Source organism: Ostrea edulis, chromosome 3, assembly GCF_947568905.1.
Source record: "Ostrea edulis chromosome 3, xbOstEdul1.1, whole genome shotgun sequence".
NCBI classification, from domain to species: domain Eukaryota; kingdom Metazoa; phylum Mollusca; class Bivalvia; order Ostreida; family Ostreidae; genus Ostrea; species Ostrea edulis.
Window position 1 is genome coordinate 9953604 of NC_079166.1, and position 17020 is coordinate 9970623.

A 17020-nucleotide genomic window follows, 5' to 3' on the forward strand; every position below is an offset into this window, starting at 1 on the left:
GTCAATGAAATGGAGGTAAAATTAGTAGTTTGTAACCTACCTACCCCAAAACGAGTGATTGATGAGTAGCGGAGGGGCAGACAAGTTTTCGTCCTTCGTCCTTCGTGTGACTATGTCTCTCCTTCACCAAACAACTTCGTGTAGAACTCCTTGGGGCTTCCTTTAATGATTCTCTCTTCCTAGCGTTTCCATCGTTGCGACGATAGGTTTGCAAACAGAAGGAAATTGAATTTCCATCAAATGCAAAAACATTTGCAAGTTGTAGGTCAGATACAAGACACGCCCTGGGGAGGGAGAAGCACCTTGGGAGGAGCATGATGGGACTATCGAACGATTCGAAAAATGGTACGAAGCTAACCCCCCCCCCCCAACTTTACAACCCAATTATACTGGTCCCATTGTTTCTAATAATGACGTAGATGCAAAGGAAATAAGGCAGGTGACTGAAATCCGTTATGATCAACAAGAACCAGTGACGTCTCGTAAAACCAAGAAACTGCAACAACGATCAACAAGATCTTGCTTTTAATTTAAATTTGTATTTCGGGGTAATTTTGAGACACATGAGAACCGAGGTAGAATATAGATATTTTACACATCATATATTTAGAGACAGCGTGATTTACGGCTTTAGTGTTAAGACTGCGGATTGACACCCTTTGTAAATATCTCTTTTATCCTTGAATTGGGTATTAATTGGGACTTTGTTACACAGTATTGATAAGTGTAGAAAAGCTGAAAAGCGAAGAGGGGGTTAAGCATCATATCTATCCTTGTTAGAATATAGTATTATTTACATTTTCAACTTTATAAAGCTCCTGTACTCTAACCAATGACCTACCGCGACATAATATAAACGTTACTGTATTCACGAGCATTGCTACATACATATAGATATTTTGTTTACCAAATCTCAATGAATTATTTCCCTTGATGAATCATCATGTGTTATTAATCATCAATATGAGGATTTTCCTATCAATTAGGACGGTTCCCGTATTTGTTGTTTGTGGACTCTCACACAACAAATATCAACAAATACGGGACCCGTCCGTCAGGAATACACCCTGCAGTGAACATTTAGATTGATGTGCCAATGGAAACCTTTCAATATTTCCGTTTTATAAAGTTTTAGAAAATAATGAACACTTACAGAGAGCAAAAGACGACTATTTTGTAAAGTTATTCAAACCTAAATTGAATTTAAATTAATTATTATGACTTGGATGTTATATTTCAAGTCATTGTTTTATTTTTGGCGCCTTATTGACTTTAACTTGCACCAATTTAGTATGCTGCCTTTGTGACGTCAAAATAACGACGTCTTTTAACTACAATGTCATAACAAGTACATTGTACTCTTTTTGTAAAACTTATACTCTGAAGAGCCAAAGTACACAACGAAATCGCTAAGTGTAATTTATTAGATGTGGATCATGTGTACTTAGTCATCGTTGGATATATATATATATATATATATATATATATATATATATATATATATATAAAAGCACTAAAGTTCCAACAACACCCGATACCTCAAAGTGTCGGATCCACAACATGCATACAAGGTCAAATACAAAAAATTATACAAAGCACTAAAATGACCAACGACACGAACAACGAGATTGTCAAATTTTCGGGACGACCCGTCCCTTCTTCAGGACAAACGAAAAGAATTACATAATGTGGTCAATATCAACAGAGCATAATAACAAAAACTACATATAAATACATCTAGCACTGCAACTACACTAATCTACAAACGTATTTACAACGCAGACTACATGTTTTTGGTCTTTAGGCTTGCCAATCAATGTTAAAAGTGGAACGAATTAGGACATGCCTTATTCGTCCAAAGAGCTGATCCAAAATGTCCGAAAAGCACGTCTTATATATATATATATATATATATATATATATATATATATATATATATGATTTGACTTAATGATACAACGTTCGCAGTAGGAGGTGAAACGAAAATGAAAGTATGAGACTAATTCATAATTTTATAAATGTATTTAACATTCAATTTTGAGATGAATCATAAACAGCCAGAATTCACTTTCAAATGAGTTATTTTTTATTCATTAATCAAATCACAAACAGGAAAATAAGCATATCGATTAGGTTTGAGTCGAAACAGGACGGAAATCCCAATTTTTTTAAAATAACATTAATCTTCATCGACAATTTTCAAAATGACTAAAGTTCTATTTCCAATTTTACTATACTGCAAAATGATAGCAGGACAAGTGCGGTGTATCGGGTAATAGATATGTAAATATGTGAATGTCATTGGAAATTATATGTGTAGTTTCTTGGAGTAATTCTTTGCTTGTACTTTCGTTTTCAGGGAGGAAGGCCTGAGATGTTGTGAGGGATATATATGGAACAATGAAACAAAGAACTGCATAAGTAGGTCTAGGTCTGGTAAAAATATTTATAACAAATACAGCACTAAATCTTGAATAACTGCGACTGTCAAAATTACATTCAGTGGAGCATTCTTAATATGTCTTACATAGCTTGTTTTGAATTCACAATAATTAGCTCTCTTCAATCAATAATATTTTGTAGAATGTCAAACGGGCTACATTGGATCATCCTGTGAAATAAAATGCCCTTTTCCAGCATACGGAGAAATTTGTCAGGGAACGTGTGATTGTATTAAAACTTCCTGTCATTTTGCCATGGGGTGTGTATCAGGTAATGATCAATGCACATATATATCTAGATATCGTAACGGGTTACAAGTTTCCCAGGGTATTATAGCCTTTATGCATACGGTACAATTACTAATAAACAGAGATCAATTGCAGATAGACAGTTTTTGAGCATTACACCTTTTTTTGCACATCAGGTAATGATCAATATACAAAGATAATATATATATATATATATATATATATATATATATATATATATATATATGTATGTATATATACTAGTGGTTCAGTGCTATGGGTGGAATATTGTATCGTTTCCTTTATTTACATATCGAACAATTTGCTTGTCAGAGAAAACTAAAGTACAAAGCATACCTTAATCTTCACCTAAAATATATTTTGTATCTCGACAACCTTGAACTAAGCCCCTGTACTTTTGTACAAGACACCGAATTAGCTTTTAATTACAGTGTTTTTATGATTTTAATCAAACAACAGTTTTCATTGTTTTCTGGGAATCGATTGTTCAATTTTTGTACAATGTTTGATCATCCAGATAAAGCATAAAGTTGCTATCCATGAAATCCTAAAATCAACAAAGCTATCTCTTTATAAATCCACGAAATTTGATGCATTAAAAAATGATGAAACCACAAGATTGGGTACTACATGTATATTATTATGTACTTCAGTGTAAACATATACAATCTTCCGTTTTCAATGTCGAGCGAGTCAATGACCATGTAAATACTTACGTTAGGAAATGATCATCATTACTGGACGGATTCCCACTACATGGCTTATAAAATATGTGTATATCAAGATAGATGTCCTGTTTCAGAAAATGACCCCACCTCCCCATTTCTTTCTTTAGTTCATTTGCTTTGAAATGTATCTTCAGCTTTCCTACCAGAGTTTAAAACGTTGCATGAAGCAAAAATGCCACATTGAATATGTGTTATATTTTTACTAAAGAAAGAAAGACGTTTTCAAATCATGAACCTTTACCGTGTTGATTCTATGTTTGTAAATGTGTAGTCCATTAAAATTGGCAAACTTGGATTGGAAATGAATATTTGGTACTATCTCAAATAATGTATTCATTTTCAGACATTCCTAGTACAGGAAAAGGCAACAATTACAATATATTAACAACAGAGAACCAAATCAAGGAAATATATATCACAGCTGTTTCTAACGACAAATCACCAAACCAAACTAACGAGGAAATTGATAACTCAGGTGCTCCAAATGACGAGAACAAAACACAAACGGATGAATCAACTAAAACTTTGCTCTTCATTCTCGTGGGTATAAACTCAATTGTAGTGTTAGTTGTTCTCGTCTACATTTGTAAACGCATTCTCACGAAATCCGACCATCTTAGTGTACCAAAGTCTTCAAACGTCGCTGAAAGTGTGTTCGACACAGCAGAGTATCCGGAAAGGAATGTTGCTTATCATGTTGATGCAGACCGACAGTACGACACAGTGGATACCATTTCATCTGAACAAACTGCAGACAATCGTAGTTTGGAAATCAAGGGTATTTCGCAGGAAACGTTTTTAGAAGATGTTAGTATTGAGAACATTGAAGAAACGGGACTATATCTGATACCACTGGCTACAAACACGACATACTAATCATATCAATTCAAATCACTGTTGTGACAACCCTTTGTTTTATGTATACATGTTTATTTTCTAACAAAATGATACATATGTCATGAAGTCGTCATATGAAGTTTGTAACTCATTGCAAAATATTTGCTTGGCGCGTTTATAATTTCTGCAGGACTCTTGACACGTGATCGACCTTCAGGTATCCATGCCGCACGTATCTGTCGTTCTGTATCGTGAAGATGTTTTACTTTTGGTAACCATACCGGTTTTAGATATGGTTTGTATTTCGACACAGGGATGTATTTGGATACAGCATCTTTCAACAGACAGTTAAGATCAGAACAAAAAATATCAATATCATACACACATGCAATATTTCTTTGAGTATGGCAACATATTCCTTTGAGACAAAATGTTGATACTCTTTGATTCTACAAGAGTCAGTTTTGTGTCAGACTGGTAAACAGTTCGTAGCCTTGTCTATAGCACGATTTTCAACATCAAAATCAAGAACCATGAAAACAGGAAGGTGGTCAGATGTGCAACTAAATGAACCTTCCTCCAAAACATATAACAGTTTAGCATTCTTACAAAGAGAAGTGGTGCAAAATATATAATCAAGTGTGGACTTAGTTTGAATAAAGGTATATTGTAAACCGGATGCATCGAAATCGACGAAGGGACATCCTATGTAGTTACACATGACAAATTCTTTACGCAAGCTAGATTTATACGTATTAACACAGCCGGAATCTATATCGCAACAGCTACAGTTAAGGTCACCTCTTACAACCACATCTCTTATGGATGAAAAATCAGCTACAATATTTTCAAGTAAACTAAGCTCAGTTACATAGGACTGGATTACATTTAAGAGTGTTTGTTCAACTCTCTATTTTGTATGGTAAGTGAGAAAGTTTCCCAGTTTACTTTCGGAAGGTCGGTGGTTTCTTCCCATGTACATTGTACCTGGGTTCTCTCTTCCACCAATAAAAAACTGGGCGCCCCCATATAACTGAAAAATTGTTGAGTGTGGCGGAAAACATAAATCAATCAATCAATGTATTGCTTATAAGAGTTATGAGATTGATCACTGTTCGTTATCTTCACCTTTCATCTGCTGGGAGATATACACCAAAAATATACAAGGAGCGGTCACAGTGCCGTTTAACTTGTAACCCAATGGTACATGATGAGTAAATGTCTACTAACTCGCATATAGACTGTTCGATTTCTCTTTTATACATAATACCAATTCCACCCATACCTAGATAACGTGATCATTGAGTGGAGAAACTATTGTTATCACAACAAGGTTCAATGGGGGCAAATCTCCGGTGAATTGAATCCAGATATGAAACATTACTTGACTTGAGTTTGACATAATGCCTTTGACACTCCATGGGAAAATACTAAGATTATTTGACCTGTGTATAAATAATGTTGAAATACACAGATCAGCAAAAAGAAAGAACTGATTGTTTAACCATGATTATCCTGAGACTCCGAGTCTTCATCGTTGTAGTCTGCATCGTCTGATGCATTCATTTTGCCTGTTGCTTAGCCAGGGCTGCATGGAGTGTCCCTTGGCCAAAAGCCGCTCGACTCTATCGTACGTACATCGTACAAGGCCGCATTAATTTTAGCGTTACGTCGAACACCTTGACCTTTAGGTTTGAAAATCACACAGGGAAACGGATATCCCTTTGTCTTTAAGGAAGTTAGTCATACCAGGGTGTGTAGACCGCGGACCTATTCCGGATATATAGAAGCGTGCATTCCGTTGGTAGGTAACGCCTTCAAATATGTCCTCGTCCACTCGAGAAACTGTGGTTATGGTTGCCGTATCGGGAGGAAGTGTTGTTTCATCGGACAGAGTAGTGGAATCGATGAGGTGTGAGTACCATAGGACTGTTTGGATGAATGACATTATTGCGTATCGGATGTGGTGTAGATCCGCTCCTTCGAAGTATTGGTTATCTGAAGGGTCTCGTGAATGTTTGTGGTATTGAATGGGATTTTGTTTTTCGGCACTGTATCTGCATATGCAGTTGCTGTATTAGTGTTGCAACTACTAGCAGAATCATTAAGATAGGAAATTGGCAAGGATGTTTTTGGAACTGAGGCACATGTATATTAGATACATAACATGATATACATTGGGTTATGCTTAGAAAAATAATTCATTATGTCTGTCATCACAACATATAAATATTTTGACTACAGACTATTTATATATATGACATATAAATCGTACAATTATGGCATATTGCTGAGATCGGTGGATACAAAGAAGAACATATCGATTAGATGTATTCGAGCTCTAAGTGAAACATTTTCCTTGTCAAATTTTCAGTATATCCTATGTTTCGTTTTCACTTCAAGGTTAACTTCGTAACGGCATTATTTGTATTAAAGGTATTTCATTTGATATTAATTTTTTTTTATCAACTTCCCATACAACTTATTGTTGTCGTGGTTCGAATCGTCGAAGTAGATTTCAATACTGTCTTAATATTTTTTTCATACTCTTAACTGAATTGAGAACATTTCAATAAGCGGATAAATCAGAGTCCCTTTTTTAATTTTTTTTCCGAAGTCGATCTCTAATTCTGATTGTTTTTCGTATAATATATTCAGACCGTGGTTTGTCTCTCTGGCGAAATGTTATAGTTTGTTTGGCTATATATTCACGAATACAGTTCTTGTCATTATAACCTAATAACACACAATTGCCATTGAAAAAATTATATACTGAGAATACAATCATGGTAAGTGTTCTATAGATAAACAATGCAATATGATCATCAGCTACATATTTTAGTTTCCTGAATATACAGCAAATATATGATGATAAAATCAGGTACTGTTATCTATTTCAATTCATATACATTGAGAATCGGCGGGCTCGAAGGCTGGGCGTCTTATTGCGCATATTTGATGTGACAAATAGATCATAACACGGCCTCCAAACCAATTTCTATCTTTACGGATTCTATTATTAAAATCGTCAAAAAGTAAGTTATCGTTGCCCACCCACGGAATTATCGAAATGGGTTTCAGTAAAATATAAAATATCGAAATCACACCCAAAAAAAATTAAATGGCTTAATCTGTGTTTAATGATTCGGATATTACGTTAATATCGCCGGAGGATAACAAATGTCAAAAATAAAAAGTAAAAATTGATAAACACATATTTAAGCCTAATGAAAGAAAATGTGAAGTTTCCCATCAGGAATACAAAATAGAGAGTTGGGCAAACACGGACCCCTGGATATACCAGAGGTGGGATCATGTGCCTATGTGGAGTAAGCATATCCTGTCGATGAACGACTTATTTGTAAAATCTCGGACGTTGTCAATGCATTATACGTTTTTAATAATCAGGTAAAAAATATTAAGGAGTTGTTATCAATGAATCAATGGTGAATTTCCGACATCACTAGATTAGAGTAAACGCTGCATCGCTTTTTGTTATGAACGTTTCCCAATCAAAAAATAATTGTGCAATGTCTCAAGAAATTTTGATGATACAGTGTACATCATAGAGATGTATATGCATTGTGTTTCTGATAAGGTATACTTCATTCAAACACTATCTTTACATCTTTTAATTACCGCGTTATACTGCGATATAAGGTATATACATGCTGTAACAATGCTGCAGACTTTACACAAATTAATATATTTCAGATTATAATTTTGATTTTTAAACATTGAAACCCCTTATTACTATCAAGGGACAAAAGATAAGCGAGCTTGGTCTTTCTACTGCAACAGAGTTATCTCTCTGTCACCAGTTCAAATAAAATTTAAATTCCTGTCATATACTGAATGACTTCTTCCTTCCTTGTCAATTACCCATTCAGAAAAATAGGTCAACTTATGTGTCGTAGATACAGCTACTCGACTGTGAAATTGTTGCCCAGACTAGCGTGTGCAGATTTAAAGATTCCTTTTAATGTAAATCGTTTGAAAATATAATGAGATTTCAATCTATTCCTAACTATTTTTTGAACAGATACAGCCGGGTCCATGGAGTGAACAACGTTCAATCTGTATTGACAGGCATGTATGAAATGTGGTGGATCATAAGACGATAGTTTAAAAGAATTAATTCAAATCCAAATAGTACGATTGCATAACTTTTCAACACTTTCACGACCATTTCTCATGATAAATTAAAGATTGGACTTTTTGACATCATAGAGAGTTGCTTCTTCAACAAAAATGGAAACAAGAAATATTTGTATCTGGTGATCAGCCACTTCGAACAGTTTAAATTTATGTATAAGTACTCTGAAGTTGATATTAAAAGGATGATGTTGTTTCTCATTTACAATATCGTCATAATCTTTGATGATCAGGTTTTCCAACAGTCTGTTGCAATTGTCATGGACATGAATTGTACTTCTTTGTTAGCTTATCTGTTTTTATATTTTGATTAGGCAGACTTCATTCAAAATATTCTACATGAGAAGGGAAGATATCTTGGTGTGACCTTCAACTTGACATTTAGATGTATCAACGATGTTTCATATATCAACAATATTTTTTATTGATATGTAAATTCGATATATCTCAGTGAACTCGAAATATGACACCAGGTCTAGGGTCCTCCACATCTGCTTTGTACTTAAGATATTTCACTTAACGTAGGTGTTTACGGCAAACTATTAACTCAACTTTATGACAAACGGGATGACTTCAGCATATCCATCAACTTCCCATATTTATGTAGCATCATGACATTATCACCTGCATATGGTGTTTATATCTCTCTCAACTCATACATTACCCAAGAGCTTCTTTTGCCTATTATCAGTTTTTAAGTCGAGGTAGGCTAATAACAAGCACGTATATGTTACAGGGGTTTCAGCAGTCTCGTTTAAAAGTCAACATTTCACAATTCCATGGTCGTTATAACGATCTGGTTTGCCAATGCAACCTGCCATTAGGTCAAATGTAATCTGACGTGTTTCATACTGATTGGTAGGCCGTTTTATACACACCGATTTCGACTATGGATTACTCTGTTTAGCTCATCAAGGTAAGGAGTTCACGTCTGGTGTGACCGTTTAACAGGGGGGGGGGGCGTATTTATCCAAGGCACCAGATCACACCTCTGGTATATCTAGGGGTCTATGTTTGCCCAACTCTTAATTTTGTTTCTTTGTTGGAGTTTTGTAATCCATGGAGTTATGGATCGATGTAAGTGACTTTGACCAATGGCCGGGGGATGGAGAGCATGTAAAGGTAATGTTCATGAAAGGTGAATCTGACGAACATATATTCCCAATGATCAATGTGAGTTTACGACTCTACCTTTACATAGATTGATCCATAATACTTTATTTCAGGAAGGTGGGTCACGCTGGCTGGTGCACGCACATTCTTCCCCAGGGCATCCCAGTTGATACTTATTAACATATAAACAGATATACATTTTAATCATTGAATGTGTCTCACAAGAGCATGTAACAAAAATCAGTTCCCTGTATCACATCCAATACAATTATCTCACTTGATACATACAAATACATACAAATATATAATTATACAGAGATACATTTTAAGCACATGTCACAAAACCCAATTAACTGTATTTGTTATATATATCATATATCGATAACAAACAATTACAAAATAAAGATAGTTCCAAATGCAGTTAAAAACAAAAATTTATAGAAAATGTTTGTGCTAAGAAAATAAACCATGCTTAAATAGTAGTTCAACAGCTGATAATGTATTTTTCTACATTATTTTGAAAACTATGTTAGACTGAAAAAAAAACAAAATAAGTTTGTTCAATAGGTTCACACCTGAGTATTGTAAAGAGAATTTAGGAGTAATTGTATGTGGTAATAGTTTGCGAATTGAATGTAGATATGTATAGATATTTTCGGAGACCATTTTAACCCCTTGCAGTAAAAATGGACAATATGTAGCCACTTTTATCAGTCACCATTATATAGAACACGGATACAATTGTGACAATCTTAATACATTCTGTAAAATCAAAAAGTATTTCAACAGTTATCAAGCTTAATTAGATCATCGCCAATGGTGTTTGACATAAGTATCCCGTAACTGTTTTGAGTTCATATTGACTCCGCTGCCGTCATGATCATTGGAATGGTCTTCTCTCTGTGAAAACGTTGGTATAAAATGACAACGTAGCGTCTGCAAACACTAAGATAAATCATGTGTAACACGAGTAAATGTTCACCATGATATGACTTAATCCTCAACTTTGATTTTTAAGAAATAAATATCTTTCGGAAAGTATCCTCGATATTTATAATAACTATGCTAAATTGTTGTAATTTCTCTCTGGAAATAAGACTCAATGTATTAAAAATGAAAAATAAGCTATATTTTACTATTTCATTCATGGTTTGCCTTTTTATATTGTAATATTGTAGTACAATACCTGCTTCCTTGACACTATTTTGTGCATCCGATTCTGATTTGCACCGAGTTCTTTTCCATCCCTTTAAAATTTGGAGCCATTAATTAGTTGAGAAATTTACCCCTTTATTGTAAACCATTTAGATTTCTTTGTAAATTATGCAAATTTCATACGCGTTTGGTGTTATGTACACTAAATACACAATTATGAGATGTTTGCGTATGTTACCCCTTACATATACATATACTACAGTAAAAGACAGTTACAGCAAACTCGCTTACAATGAATTCACGTTCACAGCAATGTGATTTTCATTCCCCGTAAATTTGAAATATATTATAAAGTTGTAGGACATATATCAAATTACGTGTACACCGAATCAAAATTGTTCGTCCTCAGCGCTTTGCTATCAGCGTGTTTTACTGTATTCCCATTAGACCCATAGTTATGCAAATTATTACTTGATGATACTAACATCGCGTAATTGAAATTTACGCGTATCGTTTGAAAAGGAAATGCACGTAATCAACGATCCATGTTTACAATAGTATAATGATTATCAATACTAAATAAAACTTCTTTCAAAACAATTACACTATGATTGTCTTAAATTATTTCAACTGTATATGAGAGAGAAAATGCACAGTTTCATTCATGGCGATAGCCACAAAATTGTGAATATCCCTAGCTTAATGTTTGCATATCATCGTTAAATACCTTGTTGACAATGCCTTCTTTCCTCCTTCCATCTTCATTATTTACTCTACTGTAAATCAGTTCTGTTGATGACGGCTTGTCTGCATAACAATGTAATGATAATCATAATTAGATATGATATCGTAGCGAACAACGATTAGGATGTGACATAATTTTGAATGACATATCTGTCAATAGAAACACATATTTTTCTTACTTTGCTTGAACTTTTATTTGTAAAGACCCACCGATTTAAAGATTCTTTTTATTCAGATCAAGTAAAAATTTGATGATTTTCAACTTTCTTTTTGCGGTCTTTTTGTTTTGTCCAGAAATTAAATCCCGTTTCCACTGTATGTATAGAAGAAATTTTGATTGGCCAAGTCCTTAACGGGAACGTCTTGGAGTTAAAAGGTTGCATATTCTTCAAGGAGTTATGAGATTGATCACTGTTCGCTATCTTAGCCTTTTTGACGTTTTATCTATTAACAATGCTAATTTTCATTCATATGTCGATTTGATATATCCCTGTGAGCTCTAAATAAAGGACACCACAGAGTCGTCCACTTCTGCTTCATACTTAGATATTTTATTGAAAGTAGACATTAACGGCAAACAGACAACTCAACTGTATGACAAACGGGAGGATTTCAGCTTCTCCATCGTCAACGTCCCATATTTGTGTAGCAATATTCCATTATCACCTGCATATGGTGTTTATATATCTCAACTGATTCGATATACAAGAGCTTGTTCTGGATATAGTCAGTTTTTAAATCGAGGTAAGCTACTGACAAACAAGTTGATGGTACAGGGATTTCAACAGTCTCGATTGAAGTCAGCATTTCGCAAATTCTATGGTCGTTATAACGATCTAGTTCGTCAATACAACCTCGCATTGGGTCAAATGCTGTCTGACGTGTTTCATACTGATTGTTAAGCCGTTCTTGGCACACTGATTTTGACTGCGGATAACTACGTTTACCTGATCAGGATATGGGGCTCACGGCGGGTGTGACCGGTCAGCGGGAGATGCTTGCTCCTCCTGTGCGCCTGATCCCACCTCTGGTGTGTCCAGGGGTACGTGTTTGCCCAATTATCTATTTTGTATTGGTTGTAGGAGTAATAAGATTGATCACTGTTTGTTATCTTCATCTTGCATTGATCACTGTTCGTTATATTCACCTTTCTCTTATATACTACACTTTACATAAATTTAAGTTACTCATTTATTTGTTTTTATAAGAATTTATATTTTTCCAATTTAAAACGAGGTCCGAAAAATTTTCTTTTATATTGTTATAGGTCGTAAGAGGACTGACGGAAGAGTTCAACTCTTAGACAGCCAGGCGGTAAGATTATTTTTATATCATTTCGATTCAGAGAACTCATTTCACCAACGGTGTGATTTGGTCCCACTTTTGGCGAATGTATAACATAAGTGTTTATGTAAATATATTTTGAAAAATTGGGTAAGTATTTAAATCTATGCATCATTTTAGCTATGGGTCTTTATTGAGCACAACGCCACAAATACATGGACTCACTGCTTTCAGTCTCAGTAAGTATGGGGCTCATGTGCGAATTATGATCAAAATCTGAGATATGTTAAACTGTTGATTTCAATTTTGCAAATCTAAAAGAAATACCACGTTATTTTAGGTGAACACACGATTGTCCATAATTTCTAGATATCACACTATTTCAGAAATTGATAGTTTAGATATATTTTCGGAGATTGTAAAACAATCAGCAATGAGGTAACACTATGTTGGAATTTAGAAACTGGCAGTACATTCATTTTGTTTCATTATTGGTGACTATCTCTGCATGGGTATACTTATTCTCAGCAATAATTCCAATATACTGATAGTTTAGACCACACATGGCTATTTGTCAACCTTATCCTACAGCATATGACGGTGTATTTAACTTTCATTAAAAGTAATGAATCTGAAAATAAGCATACATTACACAAAAATGCAAAACATTAGGAAAGATTTATTATAAGATATTTCATTCAACAAGTCTTCTTATTTGAAATCTATAAACTATGCTCGTTCGTTTTTCTGATTTGTGGTGTAAAAATTCAAGTTTTATCTGTCACGTTTGAACAATTTCAAAACTTATCTGAAAGCTATCATTGTTAATAGACAAAACGTCATCGATATATCTAAAAGTCGAATTGAAGGTCACAGCGAGAGATTTTTTCTTCTCACGTAGAAGTTTTTGAATAAATTTTGCTTCATATGAATATAAAAACAGGTCAGCTAACAAAGGAGCACAATTCCTGCCCATGGGAATTCCAACAGACTGTTGGAAGACCTGATCACCAAAGACCACGAAGATATTGTCATTGAGGAACTCTAGCATATTTTTTATTTCAACTTCAGAGTACTTGTGCGTGGAATCAGAGTGGTGTTTAACAAAGTAAGTTTTTGAATGACTGATCACTAGATATGAATATTTCCGTTTTCCGTTTTTGTTGAAGAAGCAACTGTCTATGATGTCAAAAAGTCTAGTCTTTAATTTATCGTGAGGAATGGTCGTGTATAGTGTTGAAAAGTCATAGGTTTTACTGCTATTGATTTGGGGAAAATTCTGTGATTTCAAGAGTACTAAAAGTTCTTTAGAATTTTTTAGAATCCACATTTGATTAACGCCACTTCTGGCATATGTAGTCGCACAGTAAGTTTGAAGTTTCTCCTTCACAGCTGTTAACATTTTCGTGAGGAGCAAAGACAGGGGCTTGGTGGAGCACTTACTGGATCCAGCAATGTATCTTTGTTTGTAAGGGTTTTTATGTAGTTTATGAATCCATTATAGGTACGGTAACTCATATTCATTCGACCCATTGACTGGAATATTAAATGTGTCTAAACCTGAAGCATGGTTTTGAAGAATTTCATCTTTTGAAAGGGCAGTTGGAGTATAAGTATGGTTACCAAAAGTGGAATTAATGCCAAGTTCGTTTAAAATACAGTTGTAATAATCCCATAGGCAATATAAAATATATAGTTGGGCAAACACGGACCCCTGCATACCAGAGGTGGGATCAGATGACTAGGAGGAGTAAGCATTCCCTGTCGACCGGTCACACCCGCTGTGAGCCATGTATCTTCATCATGTAAATGGAGTTATCAGTAGTCAAAATCAGTATGCTACGAACAATCTAACTATCGGTATGAAACACATCAGACAGCATTTGACCCAATGATAGGTTGTATTGGCGAACTAGATCGCTATAACGACCATATACTATGCAAAATATTGACTTTAAACGAGACTGTTGAAACCCTTGTACCATCAACTTATTTGTCAGTAGTTTGCCTCGATTTAAAAACTGTCTATATGCAGAAGAAGATTTAGCGTATTGAATCAGTTGAGAGATATAAACACCATATGCAGATGATAAGAAAGCAAGAAGTACTGAAAGTTATCATTTACAGAATTATTTTAGCGACAGTTTCAATTGCCTCATTTTTTAATACTATTGTCATATATATATATATATATATATATATATACATCAAACATTTGTAACCACTATTTTATTTCAGCATACATCATGATTAAACAACCTGTTACACTATGCATTGGACGATATTGATACAATTTTCAACTTACATGATTTGTATAAGTCTGCAGCTGACTCTGACACATATCTACGGCGTCCGGTTTTAAACTGCAAAAATAAATTAGAATTAATTTCATACAAAATCAGAAGTGACTTCTTGGGAAAATATCATGTTTATTTGATTAGAAGTGTAAAATATATTATCTTAAGTTTTCTAAAGAAAAAAAATGTTTAAATATACAGTAACAATAATTTATTCAAGGAATATAATTTTAGAAGGTCCTACTTCAATTACATTACAATATCTATCAATCACGCCTATTAATAAGGTGTTTAACGCCTGATTTACATAAATAGAATAATACCGCAAATAAATGATTGCATTAGGAGTTGAGCTAGATTAAGATATGTATAATAAAATGGGCTATATATGAAATCATGTAAAAATTAAACAAATCAAACATGTACCTGTAATTTTCGTTTTTGTACAGCAGTAGATGTTTTGCCTAGCAAAGGCATCAACTCACTTTTTGCTAAAGATATACAAAATGTTGTATAGTTAATGATATAAAAGATGAAGATGACGAACATTGATCAATCTCATAACTCCTATAAGGAATAATATATATATATATATATATATATATATATATATATATATATATATATATATATATACAAAGCACTAAAATGGCCAACGACACGAACAACCAGATTGTCAAATTTTCGGGACGACCCGTTCCTTCTTCAGGACATACGAAAAGAATAACATAATGTGGCCAATATCAACAGAGAATAATAACAACAACTACATATAAATACATCAAGCACTACAACTACACTAATCTACAAACGTATTTACAACTCAGACTACATGTTTTTGGTCTTTAGGCTTGCCGATCAATGTTAAAAGTTTATATATATATATATATATATATATATATATATATATATATTAAATCTTATGGTGATTTCTATAAACTTCGTTTTCAGGATTGGATTTGTAACCACTATTTTATTTCAGCATACATCATGATTAAACAACCTGTTACACTATGCATTGGACGATATTGATACAATTTTCAACTTACATGATTTGTATAAGTCTGCAGCTGACTCTGACACATATCTACGGCGTCCGGTTTTAAACTGCAAAAATAAATTAGAATTAATTTCATACAAAATCAGAAGTGACTTCTTGGGAAAATATCATGTTTATTTGATTAGAAGTGTAAAATATATTATCTTAAGTTTTCTAAAGAAAAAAAATGTTTAAATATACAGTAACAATAATTTATTCAAGGAATATAATTTTAGAAGGTCCTACTTCAATTACATTACAATATCTATCAATCACGCCTATTAATAAGGTGTTTAACGCCTGATTTACATAAATAGAATAATACCGCAAATAAATGATTGCATTAGGAGTTGAGCTAGATTAAGATATGTATAATAAAATGGGCTATATATGAAATCATGTAAAAATTAAACAAATCAAACATGTACCTGTAATTTTCGTTTTTGTACAGCAGTAGATGTTTTGCCTAGCAAAGGCATCAACTCACTTTTTGCTAAAGATATACAAAATGTTGTATAGTTAATGATATAAAAGATGAAGATGACGAACATTGATCAATCTCATAACTCCTATAAGGAATAATATATATATATATATATATATATATATATATATATATATATACAAAGCACTAAAATGGCCAACGACACGAACAACCAGATTGTCAAATTTTCGGGACGACCCGTTCCTTCTTCAGGACATACGAAAAGAATAACATAATGTGGCCAATATCAACAGAGAATAATAACAACAACTACATATAAATACATCAAGCACTACAACTACACTAATCTACAAACGTATTTACAACTCAGACTACATGTTTTTGGTCTTTAGGCTTGCCGATCAATGTTAAAAGTTTATATATATATATATATATATATATATATATATATATATATATATATATATTAAATCTTATGGTGATTTCTATAAACTTCGTTTTCAGGATTGGAT

General features: G+C 33.6%; 2 protein-coding genes across 10 annotated transcripts in view; one reads left to right on the forward strand and one right to left on the reverse strand.

Moving 5' to 3' along the window:
• Positions 1-462: 462 nt before the first annotated feature.
• LOC125675807 (uncharacterized) lies at positions 463-4407 on the forward strand. 3 transcript variants are annotated; one of them, XR_008801716.1, is made up of 4 exons: positions 463-575; positions 2360-2421; positions 2584-2712; positions 3783-4407. XR_008801716.1 is itself a non-coding variant. In XM_056159964.1 (4 exons), the coding sequence occupies exons 1-4, from the start codon at positions 2205-2207 to the stop codon at positions 4313-4315; spliced, it is 792 nt and encodes a 263-aa protein (XP_056015939.1). In that variant the 5' UTR covers positions 2129-2204; the 3' UTR covers positions 4316-4407. The 3 variants fall into 3 exon arrangements, 1 of the variants encoding a protein (XP_056015939.1); XR_008801717.1 differs by lacking the exon at positions 463-575 and adding an exon at positions 1949-1991; XM_056159964.1 differs by lacking the exon at positions 463-575 and adding an exon at positions 2129-2272.
• A 5323-nt stretch (positions 4408-9730) lies between these two features.
• The window catches only part of LOC125675069 (uncharacterized), a 33140-nt gene continuing 25850 nt past the window's right edge, over positions 9731-17020 (reverse strand). For 5 of the 7 annotated variants that reach the window (XM_056159957.1, XM_056159955.1, XM_056159956.1 and 2 more), the window contains 6 exons: positions 16492-16556; positions 16074-16131; positions 15451-15515; positions 15033-15090; positions 11427-11506; positions 9731-10791 (listed from right to left, as the gene is read on the reverse strand). In XM_056159957.1, coding sequence (XP_056015932.1) covers positions 10558-10791; positions 11427-11506; positions 15033-15090; positions 15451-15515; positions 16074-16131; positions 16492-16556 — 560 coding nt within the window. In that variant the 3' untranslated portion in view covers positions 9731-10557. The remainder of the gene's footprint in view (positions 10792-11426; positions 11507-15032; positions 15091-15450; positions 15516-16073; positions 16132-16491; positions 16557-17020) is intronic. The other 2 variants (XM_056159961.1, XM_056159960.1) reach the window with 2 other exon arrangements.